This window comes from Sparus aurata, chromosome 19, assembly GCF_900880675.1.
Source record: "Sparus aurata chromosome 19, fSpaAur1.1, whole genome shotgun sequence".
Taxonomy (NCBI): Eukaryota; Metazoa; Chordata; class Actinopteri; order Spariformes; family Sparidae; genus Sparus; species Sparus aurata.
In genome coordinates, this window is record NC_044205.1 from 27,882,563 (window position 1) to 27,903,896 (window position 21,334).

General features: G+C 40.2%; 3 protein-coding genes across 3 annotated transcripts in view; 1 reads left to right on the forward strand and 2 right to left on the reverse strand.

The window, feature by feature from the left end:
* Positions 1 to 4,647: 4,647 nt before the first annotated feature.
* LOC115569829 (NACHT, LRR and PYD domains-containing protein 1b allele 2-like) lies at positions 4,648 to 6,123 on the reverse strand. Its single transcript, XM_030397993.1, has one exon. It carries the CDS (start codon positions 5,938 to 5,940, stop codon positions 4,648 to 4,650), a length of 1,293 nt encoding a protein of 430 aa, XP_030253853.1. The 5' UTR covers positions 5,941 to 6,123.
* Positions 6,124 to 12,425: 6,302 nt separating this feature from the next.
* Positions 12,426 to 21,334, forward strand: part of LOC115569907 (uncharacterized) — a 40,358-nt gene continuing 31,449 nt past the window's right edge. The window contains exon 1 of the mRNA XM_030398127.1: positions 12,426 to 12,444. The gene's annotated coding sequence lies outside the window, so the exon portion shown is untranslated. The remainder of the gene's footprint in view (positions 12,445 to 21,334) is intronic.
* Positions 15,287 to 17,737, reverse strand: LOC115569919 (NACHT, LRR and PYD domains-containing protein 1b allele 2-like). Its single transcript, XM_030398151.1, has one exon. It carries the CDS (start codon positions 17,705 to 17,707, stop codon positions 16,097 to 16,099), a length of 1,611 nt encoding a protein of 536 aa, XP_030254011.1. The 5' UTR covers positions 17,708 to 17,737; the 3' UTR covers positions 15,287 to 16,096.

The following is a 21,334-nucleotide window of genomic DNA, read 5'->3' on the forward strand; positions in this document are numbered from 1 at the left end:
GTCAACAACTGTTTCTGGAAGGTTTTATAAAACTCTATTGGTAGGCCATCGGGCCCTGGAGTTTTGCCTGAGTTGATGCTTTTAATGGCCTGCAATAGTTCTTCCATTGTTATGTCTTTATCCAGGTCCACTTTAACTTCCTCTGTGAGCGTTTTAAACTGAAGCTGATTAAGAAAGGTATCTCTATGAGCGGGCATGGGGGAGCATTCTGACCTGTATAGTGATTGATAAAAATCCTTAAATGTGTTATTAATATCCAGAGGATCGCTTGATATCTCCCCTGATTGAGTAGTTATGTCATTAATGGCTCTTTCAGATTGTATTTTTTTTATTCTCCAAGCTAACAATTTGCCTGCCTTTTCTCCCTGGTCATAAAAGGCTTGGTTCAGCCACAGTAGACTTTTTGCTGCTTTATCAGATGTTAATTTATTGTATTCTGTTCTTAAAATTAATAACTGTTTTTGTTTTTCAGGGTCATCTTTATTATTTATATCTATTTCCAAAGATTTTATTTGCTTCTCTAATTCATTAATTTCTGCTTTTTGTTTCTTGTTTTTGGTACTAGTGAAACTAATAATTTGCCCTCTAATATAAGCCTTGAAGGCTTCCCATCTAATGCATGCATTAGTTTGGTTAGTATTAATCTGAAAATAGACATCAATCTTATCTTCTAAATACTTAACAAATTCAGGACTCTTAAGCCATCTCACTTGCAGACGCCAATTAGGAGGAGACTGATGAAATTTCTCCATTTGTACAGACATGGAAATGGGGGAGTGGTCACTAATGACTATACAGTCATACCAACAATTCTTAATTTTGGATACCAGTTCTTGTGATACTAAAAAATAATCAATACGAGACCTGGACTTATGTATTCCTGAATAGCATGAGTATTCCAAATTATCTGGGTTAAGTTTTCTCCAGATTTCAGATAAATTCAAATCATTGATATATTGTAGAATTGTTTTTCTAGATTGTTTTTTATGGGGATCGTTTTTCGTAGAGCGGTCTACTGACGGGTTCAGAGTGCAATTGAAATCCCCACCAATAATGTTTAAGCCATACATTGAAGACAAGGTTAAGAAGAAGTCTTCAAAAAATTTAGGGTTGTCCTCATTAGGACCATATATGCTGACCAAATTCAATGCGAGAGACAGGATCCTACCCTGGGCGATTACAAACCTTCCTTGGGGGTCCTGGATTGTATTAGTAAGTTGAAAAGGAATTGTTTTGTGGATAAGAATTAGTACCCCCCTAGCATAATTGTTATATGTAGCATGTATAACTTGACCAGGCCACCTACGCTGTACTTTTTTAATTTCAGTAACTGTTATATGAATTTCCTGAAGAAAAATTATTTTAGAATGTAGGTTTTTAAGTCTGTTCATTACCTGTTTCAGTTTAGTTAACTTATTGAGTCCCCTGACATTCCAGCTTGTAAATCTTAAATCAGACAGTTTTGGACTTTCCATATTGTGCAGTGAGATACATGACCATGTTGAGTGTGACAAAAAATAAAAACACAGAGTAAATAAAAGTAATAACAACTGGACTAGACATATAAAAACACTTAACCTTTTAAATCCCGCCCCCCCCTTCCCTTACTTAACTAAACGTATAGGGGCAAATACCAATCCACACTAATGAGGAGTGGTGTAACTGTAGGCACTTCTCTTCAGACAGCCCACACGGTCCCCCCCCCCCCAGCCTCGCATCCCTACCTGAACATTCAAACACTTACTGTCCTAGAATGATAAATATGAAGTATAATATTATTAACGCTTCTTGATTTAACTGCTTCAATAGCCTGTATCAAATACACAAGTGTATAGGCCTATAGTAGGTGCATAAAATAAAGTGTCCACCAAATATGGTAGTAGCAGCTCTGCATATAATTAAAATAAATAAAAAAGTACAAAATGTATATAAAATTAACCTGTATTAAGCTGCAGTGCACCTATATTGTCCATATCAGTCTTTTGGTAGTTACCTATACTCCTCAGGGTTTAGAAGTTTAGGAGTTTGGAAGAAAGTTCTCAGCTTCTTCTGGTGTGGAGGAAAGGATTATCTTCCCGTTGTGTAGAGCCCTCATTTTGCAAGGGCGCAAGGTGAATCCACGAAAGCTTCCCGCTTCAATGAACTTTTTTCTCACTGCATTGAATGGGCTCCGTGCTTTAATGGTTTCCGCTGATAGGTCTTGGGCAAAAAAGATTTTGTGACCATCGTGAGAGAGCGAATGTTGTTTGGATGTATTGAAAACAAACTCGCGGTCTTGAAATCGTAGGAAGCGAATGATTACAGCTCTGTTCTGATCCGGTCTTGGTCTTGCCAGTGTGCGGTGCGCTCTTTCCAAGGTGAACGACTTGGTGCCGTCGAGCCCCAACCAGACCGGCAACATACGCTGGATGTAATCAATCATGGGTTGAGTTCCTTCAGCGCTTTCAGGGAGCCCCACCAACCTTAAGTTATTTCTCCGAGCACGATTTTCCATATCTTCCGTCTTGGACTCCAAATAGGCGATACGTTTAGCGGCGTCAGTCATCTCCGTTTTCACACTCTGCAGGCCGTCTTCGGTGTCTCCTATGCGCCCCTCAGCCTCCGCGAGCCGCTTAGCATTAGCGGTGATATCCTGTTGAAGGTCCGCAAAGCTCTTTTTCACAGCATCGACAGAGCTATTCATCACAGCTATGCATCTCTCCACGTTGTCAAGTTTTGCCCCGAAGCCATCGAGGGTACTTATCTTGGTGTTAGTCGCGGTGACAGTAGAGCGAAGTGACTGTAGCTCTGTTAGCACCGCGGCTAAATCATTCCCTGGGCTAGTCGGAGCGTCACGACATCGTCTACCGGAGTAGTTTTGGACTTCTGAGAGGCACGGGTTTTGGAGCTGTTCTCACAGTCTTTAAGCGTCGTTTGTCTAGACATCTTTTAGAAGTAGAAGCGTTAATGACTAGGACTTTTCAAACTTTTAGCAAAGCTGTGAGGAGACCCCGCTCTAAGCTGCCATCTTGGTCCGCGGCTCCACAGCGCCCCACCACTTAATGACTTTAATGCACAGCTACAAATCTCTTAATACATCCATGATGCACCAATAATCCTCCTGTGGGTTTGATGACAGAAAAGATCCTTTAAACGACCTTAAAATGTCTTCAGTTCAGATTTGCAAATATTAGATTTAAGGTCATGAATGTAAATTATTCTGTATCCAAAATGAGACAAATTTCATTTCATTACAGTCCAACAAGAAATGTACTTTTAGACCGTCAGTTTTAATATTAGAGAGTATTTTACTGACATGAATATTAAGTGATACAGTAACAATGATAAACAGAACAAAAACATGTTTTCTTCCTTTTTTTGATCCTTTTTCACCCACTGGAAACAAATCATCCAACACATGAGACATAAACAATGTCAGAGTACTAAATGATATTAAGTTTTACATTCATACAAAACATGATATACAATCAGAAACATGTGTTTATTTGTCAGAGCAGTGTTTTAAACAGAACCATGACAGTAAAGTTCTGACTCAGTCCAAACAGCTCTCACATTATTAAGTGGCAGGTGACTCCCCCTGCTGGCTGATGAAGGTATAACATCAACTAAAGACAGCTGTTATTTTGAGACACAGTAAGATGAGATCATTTGTTGAACAACAGAATAAGCGGAGGGACATTAAGTTCCTTTAAGATTAATTTAAAGACTCACACCAGGAACATTTAAAAACTGTCCATATCTACCATTCTGACTTTGAACTCAGGGTCCTGGGATTGGGGTCGAAGTTCTGGGAGAAAGATCAGAGTTCCAAGAAAAAAGTTTGGCTTTTTTGATTTGAGGTCAGACTTCTGGTAAAGAAGTTCTAGAAAAAGGGTCAGAGTTCTGGGAGGAAATTCAGACTTTTAGGAAAAAGGATTTGGATTTCTGGGATTGAAGTGGGAGTTCTGGGTTTAAGCATGGAGTTCAGGGAAGGGGGGGTCAGAGTTCTAAAGAAGAAGAGTTCTGGGAAACAGGTTAGAATGGTCTGTAAGAGTTGTAGTTTTGAGCATGGACTTTTAACTTTTTCTCTAAATTCTTAATTGGAACTCAGGGTTCTGGGATTGGGGTTTGAATTCTCGGAGGGGCGTCAGAGGCAGGGTTTCCGCAACATTGTTTAATGCAAGGCAGTATGGAACCACTCTAAACTCTACTACCTCATGAACCTGTTACCTATAGGGCACTGCCATCAGTCAGTTGCTGGCCTGTGTCAGGCCCCTGTCAACAAAAAAACATGCTTTGCCGCCGATGGGCCGGCCTTCCAACCTACCACCAGGCTTACAAGTTTTCTGGGGGAAACCCTGAGAGGTAGGAATATTCTAGTTGGGTCTCAGAATCGTTGAAGTCAGCATTCTGGGCTTTAGCTTGGAATTCCTGAAAAAGGGTCCAAGTTTTAGGATTGAAGTCAGAGTTCTGGTTTTTGTCTTGGTGTTCTGACTTTTCCCCCCGGCGTTCTGTGAAAATCGTGTTTGGGGTAGGAATTCTGGGAAGGAGGTCAGATTTTTTTGAATGAATTTCTGGAAGAATTGTTTTACTCTTTTTGTCTTTTTCACTTGGACGATCAGTTTCAAACCAGCAGGTCAACATGTTCTGACGGCATCACCTGTTCATTCAGGTGACTATCAGGCCAAGATGTTCACAGAGGAAGGGGTCGACCTCACAAAGGAACTCAATCATCTCTGACCTGGCAGCTTTGTCTCCTCTGTTTGGCATCTCGTGTGCTAACTCCTTCTCAGAATCATTCAGCACCTTTTTCTCCAACAGTTTGTCCACCAGACTTTTAAGGCTAGGTTCTGATATCCCCTTGATGAATCTGCTCCGTATCTTCAACAGATTCTTCTTTGAAGGCAGATTCAGAGCGCTTTTTCTACAGGACTTCTTTGGTCCAGCAGATGGAAGAGGGACGCGTCTCTCCCAGACACTGTGTTTGTTGGTGTCTCTCAAAAACAGTTTAATGTGTTTCAGGATTTTCTCTAAATTCACCTCGAATGATGTAAAGCAGTTGTCATAGTTGTCACAGTAAAATTCTGCTGTTGTTGGTTGAACTAGAACTGAGTCGTCTTCAGGACAAGTGGACAGTGTGTATTCCTGCCCTGGCAGCAGTTTACAGTCTGGGGGTATGTAGAGCTCATCTCCAACATGTTTCTTCCTGGTGCGCCGCACATCACTGAGCACAATGTTATTTGGTAGCATCAACACATTGAGCTGAGATTCAAGATCAGGATCATCCGGTGGCCTGTAGAACAGCAGAACCAGCGCTTGGACCGGCTCAGGAGGTGAGTCTTCATCCTTGACATTACCGAAAGCAGAAAACCCTGAGATGTTGATGATCACATGAGTGTCTGTTATCTTATGAGGGGGGATGAACTCGATGCTCTCATCATTCAGGTGAGCGACTGACAAGAATTGACATCCAGCTGTGGATGGGATCTCACAGTGTGGGAGATGAAGCCGACACACAGACTGCTGCAGACATTTGATGTCAAACAGGGGTCCTGCAGGCTTCTTGTGATGTTGGGCCAGTAGCCTCCTGTCCCAAGAGACAATCCTGTAAACCACGTCCCCTTCTCCCTCCATGTGGAACACCAGGCCCGTCACACTGCACTGGTACAGGCCTGGGCAGGAGCACAGGAACCGGTAGCTTTCATCGTTGTCATCAACAGTGATATCAGGTGTAAACTCCTCAAAGCTGCTTTTTAACAGCATGTCAGGTAAGCTCTGTGATGGTCTGAAGGTCTTGTTCTCTGCACAGCTTATTTGACTCAGTGAGGGAACGCTGTGAGAACGAGGCAAACAGCTGGAGCCTCTTTGACTCCAACCAGGATCTGAGGACAGCTGGAGGTGAGGACGGGTCGGCTGGGTGTTTGTGACTGAGGAGCTCACAGCTGTAACAGGTTCCTCCATTTTAACCAGGGCGTCATCGTCACCTCCTGCCTCACATTCAGATGGTTGAGGCTTGTCATTTATATTTTCTCCACTTCCTGCAGTGTTGACAGTAGAGCTGTAGCTCGAGAAAACACCATCCAGCTGTTGTAACTCTTGATCTAATTTGGATAATTCTGCAGGAGACTGAACCCTGAAGTCTTTTAGTTGAAGCAGGGGTGGACCAGCTGACGCAGTTGGCAAGGTGTTTGTGGCTGAGGACTTCACATCTGTTAGAGATGTCTCCATTTCCATCTGTGCACCACTTTCAGTGCCTGACGCCCTTTCAGACTGGACAGACATTATCTCATATCTTTTTTCTCCACTTTCAGTGTAGAATGCAGAGCTGCAGCTACGGCTGCTGCAAAGCAAACAGCTGGAGCCTCTTTGACTCCAACCAGGATCTGAGGACAGCTGGAGGTGAGAACGGGTCGGCTGGGTGTTTGTGACTGAGGAGCTCACAGCTGGAACAGGTGACTCCATTTCCATCTGTGCATCACTTTCAGCTCCTGACGAGCTTTCAGACTGCACAGACACCATCTCATGTCTATTTTCTTGACTTTCAGTGTAGAATGCAGAACTGCAGCTACGGCTGTTGCAGTCCTGATCTCTGATCAGGTCTAATGTTTTCTGAGAATCAGAAAGAGAGCCATCGAGAGCCATGAAGCGTTGAAGGGTGGATGGACAAGCTATAGAATGCAGCTCAGTTTCGCTGGTATTATCCTGACTGTTTCCTGGTGTAGCACCTGCTGCAGTGGAGAGAGTCTTCATCAGTCCTGTTTCTCTGAGTGGACCAGGTGAAGGTCGATCCAACGAGTAGTCAGAGGAATCAACAGTAGAAGCAACATTAGGGGGACATATCTTCCGTTTCTTCTTCCTTCTGGAGCTGTGGCTTTTTGATTTTCTCTTGTGTTTCACAGCTGACTTTATGTTTCTGTATTCAGAAGTGTCCCAATCAGAGTCAGAGGAGTCAGTATCAGCAGTTATTTTAGGCATACACTTCGCAGCGTGTTTTAATGACCTGTTGGACAAGTTGTCAGCCTGTGTTAACGTCCCGTTCTTTGAAGACAATATTTGACTCAGCGGGGATGTGCTCTCAGAAGGAAAGTAGCGGTCTAATGTTCCTCCCCTAAAGGGAGGTGAAGGTTGTTGAAGGTGAAAATCAACAGACAAAGAGTTTTCAGTTGAGTGGTTCCCAGCAGCAACAGCTGCAGACTGAGGGCAGGTAGCTGGGGTTCGAAATGAAGCAAGCTTTGCCTCCTCAGGAGAAGAAGGTTCCATCTTTTCTTTTTTCCAACTTGATCTCAAGTAGAAACTTTAAAACAGCATTTTCTGTGTTTTTCTTCTGGCACCAGAATCTAAAACAGGGCAGAGAATAGAATGGAGAATTAAAATATCATACAATATAATAAGTTCTTTTACATCTTGAAAACACAATACTTCATACTTATAACACAGTTGATAATAATAAAAATATGGATAATAACGACAAAGACAGAGGACTCAGCTGTCACTTATTAAACATTGATAACTTGGTGATAAGATGTGAGGAAGCAGCTGTTGTTCCCCAAACTTACTTTAATTTCATTTACATAATTACATATTTTGTTTAACTACAATCATAATCATGTACAAGTTAAAATGTATAAGCTCTAAAACCTTGAGAGTGCACACACCACAAGCAGCACCCCCCTTAGCAAAAAGTAGTTTATTCAAGTGCACTACAAGTATACTTATTTCATACTAAAACTGAGGCAGTATACTTGAAGTGTACTTTTTATATACTACATTTTATATACTTAAGAAAAGTATAGTGAAGTATACTTGGCTTATACTGAAAAGTATAAAGAATAGTCTAAAACTAAGTACAATAATACTTAGACTTATACTTTAATACTAAAGTTTATACTTGTACTTTAGTATACTGTGGACTGTGGCGCAAAGACTCTTGGGTATTCTGTTGTTGTTGGTGTAATTATGGTTTGTTAATGTGTTTGTGAATAAGATGATGAGTAAGATGGTTGCGGGTTAATTCACATCCTTGTTCTGTGGTTAAATTGTGTTGACTTAACAAAGATGATAAAATTGTTGGCACCGTGAGTGAAGGAGTGTTTTCCGGGAGACACTTCCCGTCTGTTAAGCTGTGGGCATGTATGGTAATAAATGGTGAATGTCTTGCTAGAGAGATACATTACAAGTGCTAATACTTACAATATCTTGATGCAAGTACAGAAAAAGGTTGAGTCATTGAGTTGTGCTTACATTTAATTTAGCAGAATAAAAATGTTTTTCACTACACACATTTGCTTTGAGGTATTACCCCTCAACTTACATGTTAGTAAACTAAAATGTGGACTAAAAGTATATACTTAGTACACTAGTAGTATATAGATGAGTGTACTTGTTGTATACTTGAAAGTGTACTTCTGTAAACTTAAAATGTCCTTATAAAGTAAACTTAAAGTATACTTTTATAAACTTAAAATGTTCCAATTTAGTCCGAAGAAGTATTAAATTAGTATACTTTCTAGTATGCTACAAGTACATGGTCCATAGTATACTTGCTACACTTATACTAGAGCATACTTAATAAAATGAACTTCAAGTATACTACTTTTTGCTAAGGGCCTGCTATAAAATCCAGCTGGAACCAGCTTTAAAACATTAATGGTCATTAACTGGTCTTGCTGGATTTACCTGGTTGGCCAGCTTGCTCAAGCTGGTTTCACTGGTGATCAGCTGGTTGACCAGTTTTGTGTAGCTGATTGAATGGTTAGCAGCCAGGTTGGTACTTCTGGTGTAACTGGTCAAGTAATGGCAGACCAGCACCAGCACAGTCCTGCTGATCAGGTCTGAGATGACAGATCAGGTGGTTAAAAAAAGAGCAGAAGTTAAGTGCTTAGTAACTGGTCATAATCAAAAATATGAGCTGGTAACTGGTAAGAATAGGAGCTGTTAGTTTGCACACCAGCTGTCAAAAGCCCAGCTCAAACTGGTCAAACTGGTTATCAGCTACAAGCTACCTGCATGGATTTTCCAGGATATTTCACCTGACGGTTTCAGACGTCATTCTTTAATCTATCTTGTGACCACAAACAAAGTCATCTTTAAAAACACAAATAAATAAAAGTATGTAAGGTTATTTTGTATTTTATATTTCTACAGTCAAGTCGTTAGTGTGTGTGTGTGTGTGTGTGTGTGTGTGTGTGTGTGTGTGTGTGTGTGTGTGTGTGGCTTTAAGTTATGTATAGTTTAGTGTGTGTTGCCATCACATTGTGTGTGATTGATACATATCACCATAAATAACATGCAGGCCTTCACAAGACTATACAGCCATCTTTGTCTAAAAGTCAATAGAGTCATCGTTTTTCTTGGATTTCCTCCAGCAAGCAGTCAGAGTGTGTATCTTAACTGGACAGTGTGTGTGTGTCTTTAGGTTGTGTGTGTTTCTTTAAGCTATGTGTGGTTCAGTGTGTGTGTTGAAGCTGTGTGTGTTTGTGTGTGTAGACATCAGTGTTGTCTCTTACTGTCTTCAGGAGTCTCTCCAGGTCGGTGCGTTGTCTTCAGACAGCTGTAGTCCCTCGTTGGATCTGGACGGATTTTAACACCTTTATCTCTGTTGCTCATGTCTGTGACTTCCCATTTTTTCCTCCACAAGCATTCATGTTGATGTTTCATGACAAGCACTGTTGGCCACACCTGTTGGGGTTGTGGTTTGGGATTGATATGACTGCGCATATCCAGTGTGGGTTACAGTTAGTCACAGACGATGGAAGTGGTGCTCACATCAACATCTTCCTTTAAGTGCAAAAGATTTTTGTTTAAATAAAGAATTGTTGCATCAATTTGTCTGACTTTAGTTTCTAAGTATATTTGCACCATAAAATTGGAATTAATGAATGGAAATGCGTGCAGTTAATTATGGCACACCGGTGCGCACTTTCCTTTTATAAATCCCAAATTAAGTTGGAAATGTGCGCACATGGATCAGCCCACTTATTGAATGATCATTTACAGTGATTCACGCCCAGGACCGAGAGAGGAACGAAGAAAATCAATATTTCTGGCACAGAGAACGAGGCGATGGTGTCTCAGGTGGAGGTTAGAACATTCTTGTCCTTTAACCGCACGAGGACAGTGGAGGTCCACGCATCCATCAGCATTACGTGCAGTGCCACTGCAGTATTTCTATGATTACAGCGATCAGACTGCTTCAGGTGCCCAAATTATGCGCAACAATCACTGGTTTATCTCAGCCTGAGATATCATCTGAAAATGTAAGTTTGATACGTGAAGACAACTTATTTATTGAAGTGTAGTTACAGTGAATTCAGCCTGCATCATGATCAGGACTCACAATGAAGTTATGCAGTCTGTTCACTGCAGCGTTTTCACACACAACTACATGAAAACTAAAATCGTACTCGTTGAAAAATGCACAGTATTCATTCTTTGATGCTATTTGATGTAATCTTGGATTTCTACTGCTGTTTGTCTACAGCCTATGTCTCTAGGCTCGACAGGTAGAGCAGACAGGCTGGATGGTGGAGCAGTGGACAGCTGGCCTGTCAGCTCTACATGAGCAGCCTGGAGACACGGACTCTGGAGGATGAGTGACTACAACAGGAGCAGCAGAGGACAGGGAGAGGCTGAACAGGCAGAAGGAACAGAAGGACAAAAGTATTGTGAGGTAACAATACACAAAACTTATTGTGAGAGAACACAAACATTTTGCGAGGTCATACAAAAGAAGTAGTAAAATAAATTACATTTCGGGGCTCCATCTGACCTCATGTGGGTGAAGTGAAACAACCATTTTCAGCCTGTGTTTTATCTTCAGGTTCATTTTTTAAAAAGGCACTTAATTTCCCTCCTGGTGAACGCTTAAGTCTATTTTATTGTACAATAAATGATCTCATCTTACTGTGTCTCAAAATAACAGCTGTCTTTAGTTGATGTTATACCTTCATCAGCCAGCAGGGGGAGTCACCTGCTGGTTAATGATGTGAGAGCTGTTTGGACTGAGTCAGAACTTTACTGTCATGAAACAAGATGAGAGGCTTCTGTTTAAAACACTGCTCTGACAAATAAGCACGTTTCTGATTTTATATGATATTATGTCGTCAAAACTACTGTAAAATTACATTTGTTTTTTTCTCAGGAGTCGATGCTTTGTGGCCGGTGGCATGTGAAAAAAACATGTTTTTGTGCTTTTTGTAAATGAATAAAAATACTCAAATATTGACAGTGTGTAACTGATCTCAGCCCCAAATTGCTTCATCAGGCACTGGGGGGTACAGAGATAACCTCTATAGAAACCAATAATCAATAGGACTAGTGCATCAGAAGAATCAAAGTTTGTCCACTGGAGAAATGAGTGCTGATATAAGTCGCAAAAGCAAATAAGACTCATCAACGACAGGTAAGTTTTATTGAATAATATTTGTGCTGTATAAGTTGCTTTAAGACATGAAATGAAATAAAATGTTAACACATAAGCACAGCAATGAGTGTATTCAGTCTCTTTGAAACAAAAATTACTCACTGGGTTGAATGGTCTTTACAACATTTTTACATTTTAAACCCCTTTAAAGGTTTTTTATTTGTTTTCTTTAACCATTTAAATGTTAATTTGCTCTGGCTAGGTTTTGGACCTACTTGAAGCCAATTTTTAAATCAATTTTATATTTGTTTTAGCCTATTTTGATCTTATTCTGATATATTTTTTAAACCTTTTAACCCCACTTTAACTTATTACTGAATTTATCATTTAAGCTAATATCTAAATCCAATTTAACATACACTTTGGTCCCTTTAGTGAGTAAATTCTTTTGTGAGTTTGCAACACACCTTAAGGTCTCAAATCAAATCAAAATAACTTTCAAAATTCCTCAACTGAAATGGACCCTTTAAATTACATCATCCCTTAACAGGTTAACAAAAGATTGTTCAACACCTTTAACAATAATCAGATTTTAGAGTTTATTTTTCTTTTTATTCCAGTTATGCATAATAATTAGGCTAAACGAAATAATCCTTAATAGGTGTCCTTTAACACTGGCAATTATCAGTCCTACCAGAACTCACAAGATAGTCACAGTTCTACTCGGTTCAGGATCGCTTCATCCGCTGGGCTCAGCTCGCCACCACTGCTGGACTCCTTAAACTCCAAAACACCAAACAAAAGAAAAGATCCAGCCTAAAAGTCCAAAAGAAAATACATTCTTCGTTTTCTGTACATGTCTTCAAGCTGAGATTGCCGTGGACTGAGCCGACATATTTCACTATCTGGTTAGTTTCCCTCTCACTGACGACTGACTGCTAAGTGTTGTGAGTGAGTTGCCATGGCAACGAGTTACCATGGCAACGTTGTTGGGCAGGGCTAGGACGGTTAGCAGTTTTCCCGCTGTTGTCTTCTTCCCTTTGTGTTGTAAAGCAGTCAGAGAGAGAAGTTGTTCACTTCCTATTTTCCACAACTTCTTCAAGGTAATGAACTATTTTTAAATCACTTTAGTCTTTGTCTCTTAACTCTTAAACATAAACCATAAACATTGAAATCACCAAAATACCTTCTGGTACATTAAAATATTGAAAGATGAATAAGTTGCTCCGAACCAAAATCTGCTTCTTCTCATTCAATTTAACCACGCTGTGTTTAACAAAACACACACCCGAGCGTAAAGCTTCGCCATTATGTAAATGGAGCGTTAGAAATCAATACAGGTCAGATTCAGCTAAATCATTCACAGAAATAACCAAATTCGCTCAACAGTAAGTTAGTAAATGTTAGGTACAATCTCAGGTTATCAGTCCGTTTTTGCTGATCCAGGTGACAATGAGAGTAAAACAAACATTATTTTAGCAACTAGCTTCTCACAACTACCTAGTTTAGAGCTAATTATGCAGCTTAGTGGCTAAGCGGCTAGCGCTAGCTAGAAAAGAGAGCGGAAGAAAGATGAAGTAATTTACCTCTCCTTCGGAATAACACAATGCACAGCGGTTAAATCCTTGTCAGTTCAACACACGTGCAAAATATCTCAGTGGAGGAACTTCTACCTTTACAGAAAAGTAAGAACATTATGTTTTTTTCAGGAAAATTAGCAGCACAATGTCAAAGTTAATCCTTCTTGTCCATCTGCTAGCTGTTGTTGCGGACTTTTTTTCTTCCATCACACCGCGAGGCTGAATCCTGATTGGCTCCTTACATGTAGCTATCACGTGCGTCTCACATGAACTAAAGGCTTATTTCACTCGAATGTCAAAGAACGACAATGGAAAATGGAGAAGAACGACATCACAACCATTGGACTGAAAAAAATGAACCATGTATACAGTATAGATCAACATGACCATTGTATGTCTTCTCTCGTTTTTATTGAGTTGACAGTTACCTATTTTATCTTAATGTCTCCTTTTTAATAAACTACAGTTAACCCTTAGTTTTTACTATCATATTTTTCAAATGTCTTACCTCTCATGTTTAGGGCCTAGTAATCTGGGTTACACTGGGGTTACAGATGGTGTTAAAACATTAATGACTTTAATGCACAGCAACATATCTCTTAATACATCCATGATACACCAATAAATCCTCCTGTAGGGTTGACAACAGCAAAAGTCCTTTAATGGCCTTAAAATGTCTTAAATTCAGTTTTATACATTTTAAATTTCTGTATCCAAAATGAGACAAATTTCAATCTTACAGTCCAACAAAAAATGCACTTTTAGACCAACATCACTTTCAATTTTAGAGAGTATTTTATTGACATGAATATTCAGTGATACAGTAACAATGATACCCAGTACAAAAATATGTTTTTTTTTCTCTTTTTTTGTGTTCCTTTTTCACCCACTGGAAACAAATCATCCAACACCTGAGACTTAAACAATATTAGTACTAAAGGATATTAACTTTTACATTCATACATAAACATACTTGATATAAAATCAGAAACATGCGCTTATTTGTCAGAGCAGTGTTTTGAACAGAAGCCTCTCATCTTGTTTCATGACAGTAAAGTTCTGACTCAGTCCAAACAGCTCTCACATTATTAACCAGCAGGTGACTCCCCCTGCTGGCTGATGAAGGTATAACATCAACTAAAGACAGCTGTTATTTTGAGACACAGTAAGATGAGATCATTTATTGTACAACAGAATAAGAGGAGGGACATTAAGTGACTTTAATAGGGCCCTATAAAATCCATTTTATTTTTTCCCAATTTCCATTTAATTTTTTCCCAAATTCCGTTTTTTCCGTTTTAATTTTCGGGAATTCCGTTTTTCCCATTAAAATTTGGGGAATCCAGTTTTTTTTTTTTTTTACCTTTTACTCTTATTTTACTACTAAAACAGTGTTTCTTTAATGTAAATGACAAGACTTACACACATTAAAAATTACCTTAAATTTATTGAGGTGACAAACAAATTTCCTCAATACTGTACCGTAGAGTACACGAAGTACCACTTTAATTTGGGTTTCATTGAATAAAAACATGGTCAGCTCTCAGGCAGATCCAGTAAATGTTTGCATACCAAAATTTAAGTTGTAAATAGTCAAAAAAAATAGCAAAGATGACCAACAAAATGAGAAATTATACTCATGACGTTAGGTCAATAACATACTAACTAACAGCTAGCAGTGAAAACACCAACCCTCCCCCTGTCCTCTGCTTCCCTCCGTTCAGTTTTCTTCAGACATACATTCCTCTTCCACACGAAAACAGCATTTCACTGAATTATGTCAAATTCCGTGATATTCCACGTTTAAGAATAAATTCCATTTTGATCGGCCAATTCCGCGATTTCGTGATCACGGAAATCATAGGGCCCTACTTTAAGATTAATTTAAAGACTCACACCAGGCTGAAAAGTGTTGTTTCTCTTCACCCACATGAAGTCATGATCTCACCTGGAATCAATGTGACTCAGCTGCAGAGTCACAGTGTTACTGACACTACTGACAATAAGTGACATCTAAATAGAAGGGCTACCTGAATACAGACGCTCTACCTGCTGTACCTGAGGAGTCCCATTAGATTTTAGATGGAGTTCAGATTTAATGACACCTGGTTCTTGTTGGGGACTTTACAGAAATCAACACGACAGCAACAAACACAGAATGTAAGAAAATAAAGAGACAAAACTGCTGAAATCAAACATACGAAGACTCAATGATCAAAGAATCGGTTGATAAACATCATAAAAACAGTGAAACAGACTGTGTTCAAGATATTTAGTTAAAAATGTCATAAAGATTTATCAGATAGCTATACATTAAAAAACTGTCCATATCTACAATTCTTTTTTCTTTATATTTTCTTTTTGGCCTTTTTATGGCTTTATTGATAGGTCAGCTGGAGATATGACAGGAAACAGGGAGAGAGAGAGGGGGAATGACATGTAGCAAAGGGACCCGGGCCGGAAGTCGAACCCAGGTCCGCTGCAGAGCCTTGGCACAGGGGATGCGCGATCAACTGAGCTAAACGGCGCCCCATATATCTACATTTCTGACTTTTGTTCTCAGAGTTCTGACTTTGAACTCAGGGTCCTTGGATTGGGGTCGGAGTTCTGGGAGGAAGATCAGAGTTCCAAGAAAAAAGTTTGGGTTCTGGGTTTAAGCGTGGAGTGTGATGAGAGGGGGTCAGAGTTCTAAAGAAGAAGTCGGAGTTCTGGAAAAGGGTTAGAATGTTGGTATTGAATTCAGAGTTCTGGTTTTGGGTGTGGACTTCTGATTTTTTGCTCCTAATTCTTACCTTGAACTGAGAGTTCTGGGAAAGAAGACAGAGTTCTCAGAAAAGGGTTGTAGTTTAAGGATTGAAGACAGAATTCTGGTTTTGGATTTGGAGTTCTGATTATTTCCTCCAGATTCTGACTTTAAACTCAGGATTCTGGGATTGGGGTCGGAATTTTGAAAGGAAGGTCACAGTTCTAGGAAAAAGGTTGGAGTATTGGGATTGAAGTCAGAGCTCTGTATTTTAGGTCAGGATTCTTGGTTTGAGCTTGGATTTCTGACTTTTTCTCCAAATTTAAACTCAGGGTACAGGGATTGAAGTTGAAGTTCAGGGTTTGGGAGGAGGTCAGAGTTCTGGGAAAATGGGTTTGGGGTCAACATGCTCTGATGGTATCACCTGCTCATTCAGGTGACTATCAGGCCAAGATGTTTACAGAGGAAGGGGTCGACCTCACGGAGGAACTCAATCACCTCTAAACTGGCAGCTTCACCTTTCCTCCTCACTGTGTCGATAACAAAACGAGCTTTGTCTTCTCTGTTGTGCTTGTCGTCCGCTGACTCCCTCTCAGAATCAGTCAGCACCTTTTTCTCAAACATTTTGTCCAGCAGACTCTTGAGAACAGGTCCTGATATCCCCTCGATGAAGCTGCTCCGTATGTCAAACAGCTTCTCATGTGAAGGCAGATTCAGAGTGCTCTGTCTACAGGACTTTGTTAGTCCAGCTGATGAAAGACAAACTCGTCTCTCCCAGACACTGTGTTTGTTGGTGTCTCTCAGAAACAGTTTAATATGTTTCAGGATTTTCTCTAAATCCACCTCAAATGACGTAAAGTAGTTGTCATAGTTGTCACTGTGAAATTTTGCTGTAGTTGGCTGAACTAGAACCGAGTCGTCTTCAGGACAAGTGGACAGTGTGTATTCCTGCTTTGGCAGCAACTCACAGTGTGGAGATGTTCCTATGTAGAGCTCATCTCCTACTAAGCTCTTCCTGGTGCGTTGCACATTTCGGACCGAGACGTTACCTGGTAGCATCAACACATTGAGCTGAGATTCAAGATCGGGATCATCTGCAGGCCTGTAGAACAGCAGAACCAGCGCTCGGACCGGCTCAGGAGGTGAGTCTTCATCCTTGACGTTACCATAACCAGAAAATCCTGAGATGTTGATGATCACATGAGTTTCTGTTATCTTATGAAGGGGGATGAACTCGATGCCCTCATCATTCAGGTGAGCAACTGACAAGAATGGACATCCAGCTGTGGATGGGATCTCACAGTGTGGGAGATGAAGCCGACACACAGACTGCTGCAGACATTTGATGTCAAACAGGGGTCCTGCAGGCTTCTTGTGATGTTGGGCCAGTAGCCTCCTGTCCCAAGAGACAATCCTGTAAACCACGTCCCCTTCTCCCTCCATGTGGAACACCAGGCCCGTCACACTGCACTGGTACAGGCCTGGGCAGGAGCACAGGAACCGGTAGCTTTCATCATCCTCATCAACAGTGATATCAGGTGTAAACCCCTCAAAGCTGCTTTTTAACAGCATGTCAGGTAAGCTCTGTGATGGTCTGAAGGTCTTGTTCTCTGCAGATAATATTTGACTCAGTGAGGGAACGCTGTGAGAACGAGGCAAACAGCTGGAGCCTCTTTGACTCCAACCAGGATCTGAGGACAGCTGGAGGTGAGGACGGGTCGGCTGGGTGTTTGTGACTGAGGAGCTCACAGCTGTAACAGGTTCCTCCATTTTAACCAGGACGTCATCGTCACCTGCTGACGTGCCTTCAGACTGCGCAGCTCTATTTTCTCCACCTCTTGTATGAATGTATTCATACAGCAACCTGAGGCCATCGTCGTAATCTGTGTCCAGAGGATCTGGAGAGATCTGGTCTGATAATTCTTGAGAACTACAGCTGGAGCTTCTTCTGCTCTGGATGTTTTCTGGAGCAGGTAGGAGGTGAGAACCACCTGGCCGGACGGCTCCAGCCCAGTTATTCTGTGATATAATCTGTTGCTCCATTTCCTCCAGAGCACGCTGGTCACTCCCATAATTCCTTGTGAAAACAGGTAAAGGACAGAGTAAACTCTGGAGTAGAAAATGGAGTAAATGGCGAGCAATAGGGGTGTTATGGGGCCTGTGCAGTAAGATAAAGTAGGTGATCGGAGGAGTAGGTTGCAATGCACGCATCAAACGGATATGATCATTTTTTGAGAGTTCATCTGCTATTTCATAGAGCATCTGTGCGAGTTGCCTTACATGATCATGAGAAAGGGTTACACTTTGACGTAACTCATCTTTAACATACCCGGAGCCGGACATCTCTTTTTTATATTTTCTGTTTCCAGGGTAAAAAAAGACGGGAAAGGAAGGAGATCTGTAGACGGGAGGCCTGGGGAACGCAAAGTGGAGCGATTCTAACATGGTTCTCTTCTAGCAGGCAGCAGATTTTCTGAAAACAGCCCTGAAAAACACAAAGCAGAAAATGTCACATTAATTTTACTCATAAATCACCAATCAATCAACTGTTTAACTCCAAATACTGTGATTGTAAAGAGTCTGACACTCCTTAAAGAGTCCATAACATGTGCTTGGGTTGAATTAAATATGCACGCTGATTCTGGTCCATGTTCCAATGTTCTTTGTTGTGGATCCACTAAAAATAAAAGTGGCATATTCTCCACTTTACACTGAAATATGAAACATATGGATCAATTTGGAAATAAAGAAAATCACTGCATTTCTCATGAACAGTCAAACTGACAAGACGTTTTGTAGAAGACTCTCAAACCACATTTGAACAACATGAGTCAGCAGGTTTTTACTAACTTGTGGAGTCCATGCCAGCTCGAGTCCGAGTCTCTCTGTACACTGACCATGTAAATCTCTCTCTCTCTCTCTAAGGTGTGCACCGTCTTTTTTTATTCAAATTATTCACCTGTTGTGATCTACTTGATACAGGTGTTACAAGAAGTGCAGAAAATACCCCAGACTCCCTCAACAAATCGTGTGATTTTAAGAGTTGTTGCATCACGAGGAGAAACTTAATCAACTTTGTGTAACAGCTACAGTTAATTCTAAATCATTGGCACCTTCTTTTAAAGTCGGCATTAAATAAAATACATTAAGATGTTTCTTTCCTTGTAAAAACTGTCAGTTTGTCGCGGCATCGCCTGTAAAAGCCTCCTTCCGTGTCTGATGTCCGTCTTACCGACCAACGGCTGATTGAATTCACTGTTTCAACTGATTTCAACATTTAAACCAAATTAATCAAATAATATAACACACTGACGGTCAACATGTCAAATTTTACAAACACAGTAAAAAGTCAGTGGAGAAAGTCACCAGACTCCGTTGAAAAAAACGCTATATATATATATATATATATATATATATATATATATATATATATATATATATATATATATATATATATATACTTCGTATGTGTGTGTTTTAACAACCTCTTCCCCCGGACTCCTGAACGCAGCAGACTCCTTTTTGTCGGAACGTCCTCAGAGAGCCTGAAGAATAAAACTTGGGTTAATGAACGGTGATGTTCGATCACGGTACTATAAAGTTTGAACCCATTCTAGACGAACTGATTGGAGTTCTGCCACAGCCCGACTCAGACTTCCTCAACTTCCTTGTTCCTGCAAATGCTCAACGATCTGCTGACACGCCTGCACCAACAGGACCGAGGGGACAGGACCGGAGCCAGGACTTTAGAAATATATAGGGTCAACATGTCCCCCCAGCACTCATCAGAACATTTGGAGAACTGCAGCATAAATGTCTGCATTTTGACAGAAGCAATGAACAATTAGGAAATTATATCAGCGCCAGCAAATAAACTCAAATACTAGCAGAAGACAAAGAAAAAGTTACAAATATGTCCAATGTTGACTTAAATATATTGAAAAGTAGTGTAACGCGTTACTACTGAAAATATGGTAACGAAATGTAGTTCCTTTTTCAGTTGGGCACAACGTTACTTTTCCCAGGGACAGATTTGACAGCGACACTGCCTCAGCTGCGCGCTTGCGCAATAGATGCAGGCTCTCATTCCACACTGAGGCTGGTATTAGCAATAGCATGCGGAGAGCAATCAGTCATCATGGCAAGCGCGGCGGAGCAACCACAACCAACGGTAACTTTTGAGGGATGGAGGTATTTCCATTATTTCGAACGGATTCAAAATAAGAGGAAGAATTTGAGTGTGAGGTGTACACTGTGCCCTGCCAGAAACTTTTCTCCACTGCTGTAAACTCAACAGCCAACCTCCCCAAGCATTTGAAAGTGAAACATGCTAACATGAAGCTTGTAGCTCAAGATCCCCGGGGAAATGATGATATGTCAAGTCAATTTGCACTATAGCTTTGCACCAATTTCAGTGTAGCCTGTTTAATGTAAGAGTTATGTATTCATGTGTTTTGTGCCCATAAGATGCGTCGAGGCTTAATATTTGGTACTATTGTTTGTATTGTTGTTTCTTGTCAAGTGCTCTGTTTTTCATAATAAAGAGCACAAAAGAAATACCTGTTATGTCCTCCATAGTAGAACTTTATGTGGCCTATACACATTTAGGAAATGAGATGGGTTCTGCCCAAAGTCAAGCACCAAAAAAGTAACGTAAAAGTAACGAGTAACGTAAAAAGTTACTTTCCATAGAGGGTAACTAAGTAAAGTAAGGGATTACTTTTTAAGAAGTAACGAATAACGAGTAAACACTACTTTTTAAAAGTAACTTCCCCAACACTGCAAATGGGACCTTCAATGTAATTAAAGTGCAGTCATACATCAGTCATTAGACTGAAACTTGTCTGTTGAAGATACATTCAGTCAAATAAAGTATGAGCTGGTGATTACTGTCACAGTTTGTTTCGAGTGTCCTGACTGTGACCTGATATTCACATGATGGGCAAAAATGGTTCATTCTGAAAAAGACATTTTTGTCCATTTATCTGCCAAGATTTGCATCCAATATCACAAATATGAAGTTAAAGTCACATCAGGCCAGAATATGAACCAGAAACAGTGTTTAACGTGAGCTGGTCAGTGTTTCACATCAAAGTTTTATAAAGGAGCTCACGAGGTGGATGCATTATTTGGATTCTGGATTTACATCCAGCTGTTGCTTGTTCAGACCAGCCAAGCAGACACTCAACAAACAGACCAGATATCTTTAATAGAAATTACAACAGACATTTCACCTGAAATATGAACTGAGACAGCTTTGTGTTCAAATCTGGTGTGATCTACTGAGTGCTGGGTTACAGATGGTGTTACCACTTAATGACTTTAATGCACAACTACTAATCTATTAATACATTAATGACTTTAATGCACAGCTACAAATCTATTAATACATTAATGACTTTAATGCACAGCTACAAATCTATTAATACATCCATGATGCACCAATAAATCCTCCTGTCGGTTTGACAACAGCAAAGATCCTTTAAACAGCCTTAAAATGTCTTAAATTCAGTTTCATAAATATTCATGAATGTAAATTATTCCATATCCAAAATGAGACAATTTCAATCTTATATTCCAACAAAAAATGCACTTTTAGATCAACGTCAGTTTCAATATTAGAGAGTATTTACTGACATGAATATTCAGTGATACAGTAACAATGATACT

Coding starts and splice junctions, on each gene's coding strand:
- LOC115569829 (XM_030397993.1), bottom strand. CDS start 5,940: ATGGAGGAACCTGTTACAGCTGTGAGCTCCTCAGTCACAAACACCCAG.
- LOC115569919 (XM_030398151.1), bottom strand. CDS start 17,707: ATGGAGCAACAGATTATATCACAGAATAACTGGGCTGGAGCCGTCCGG.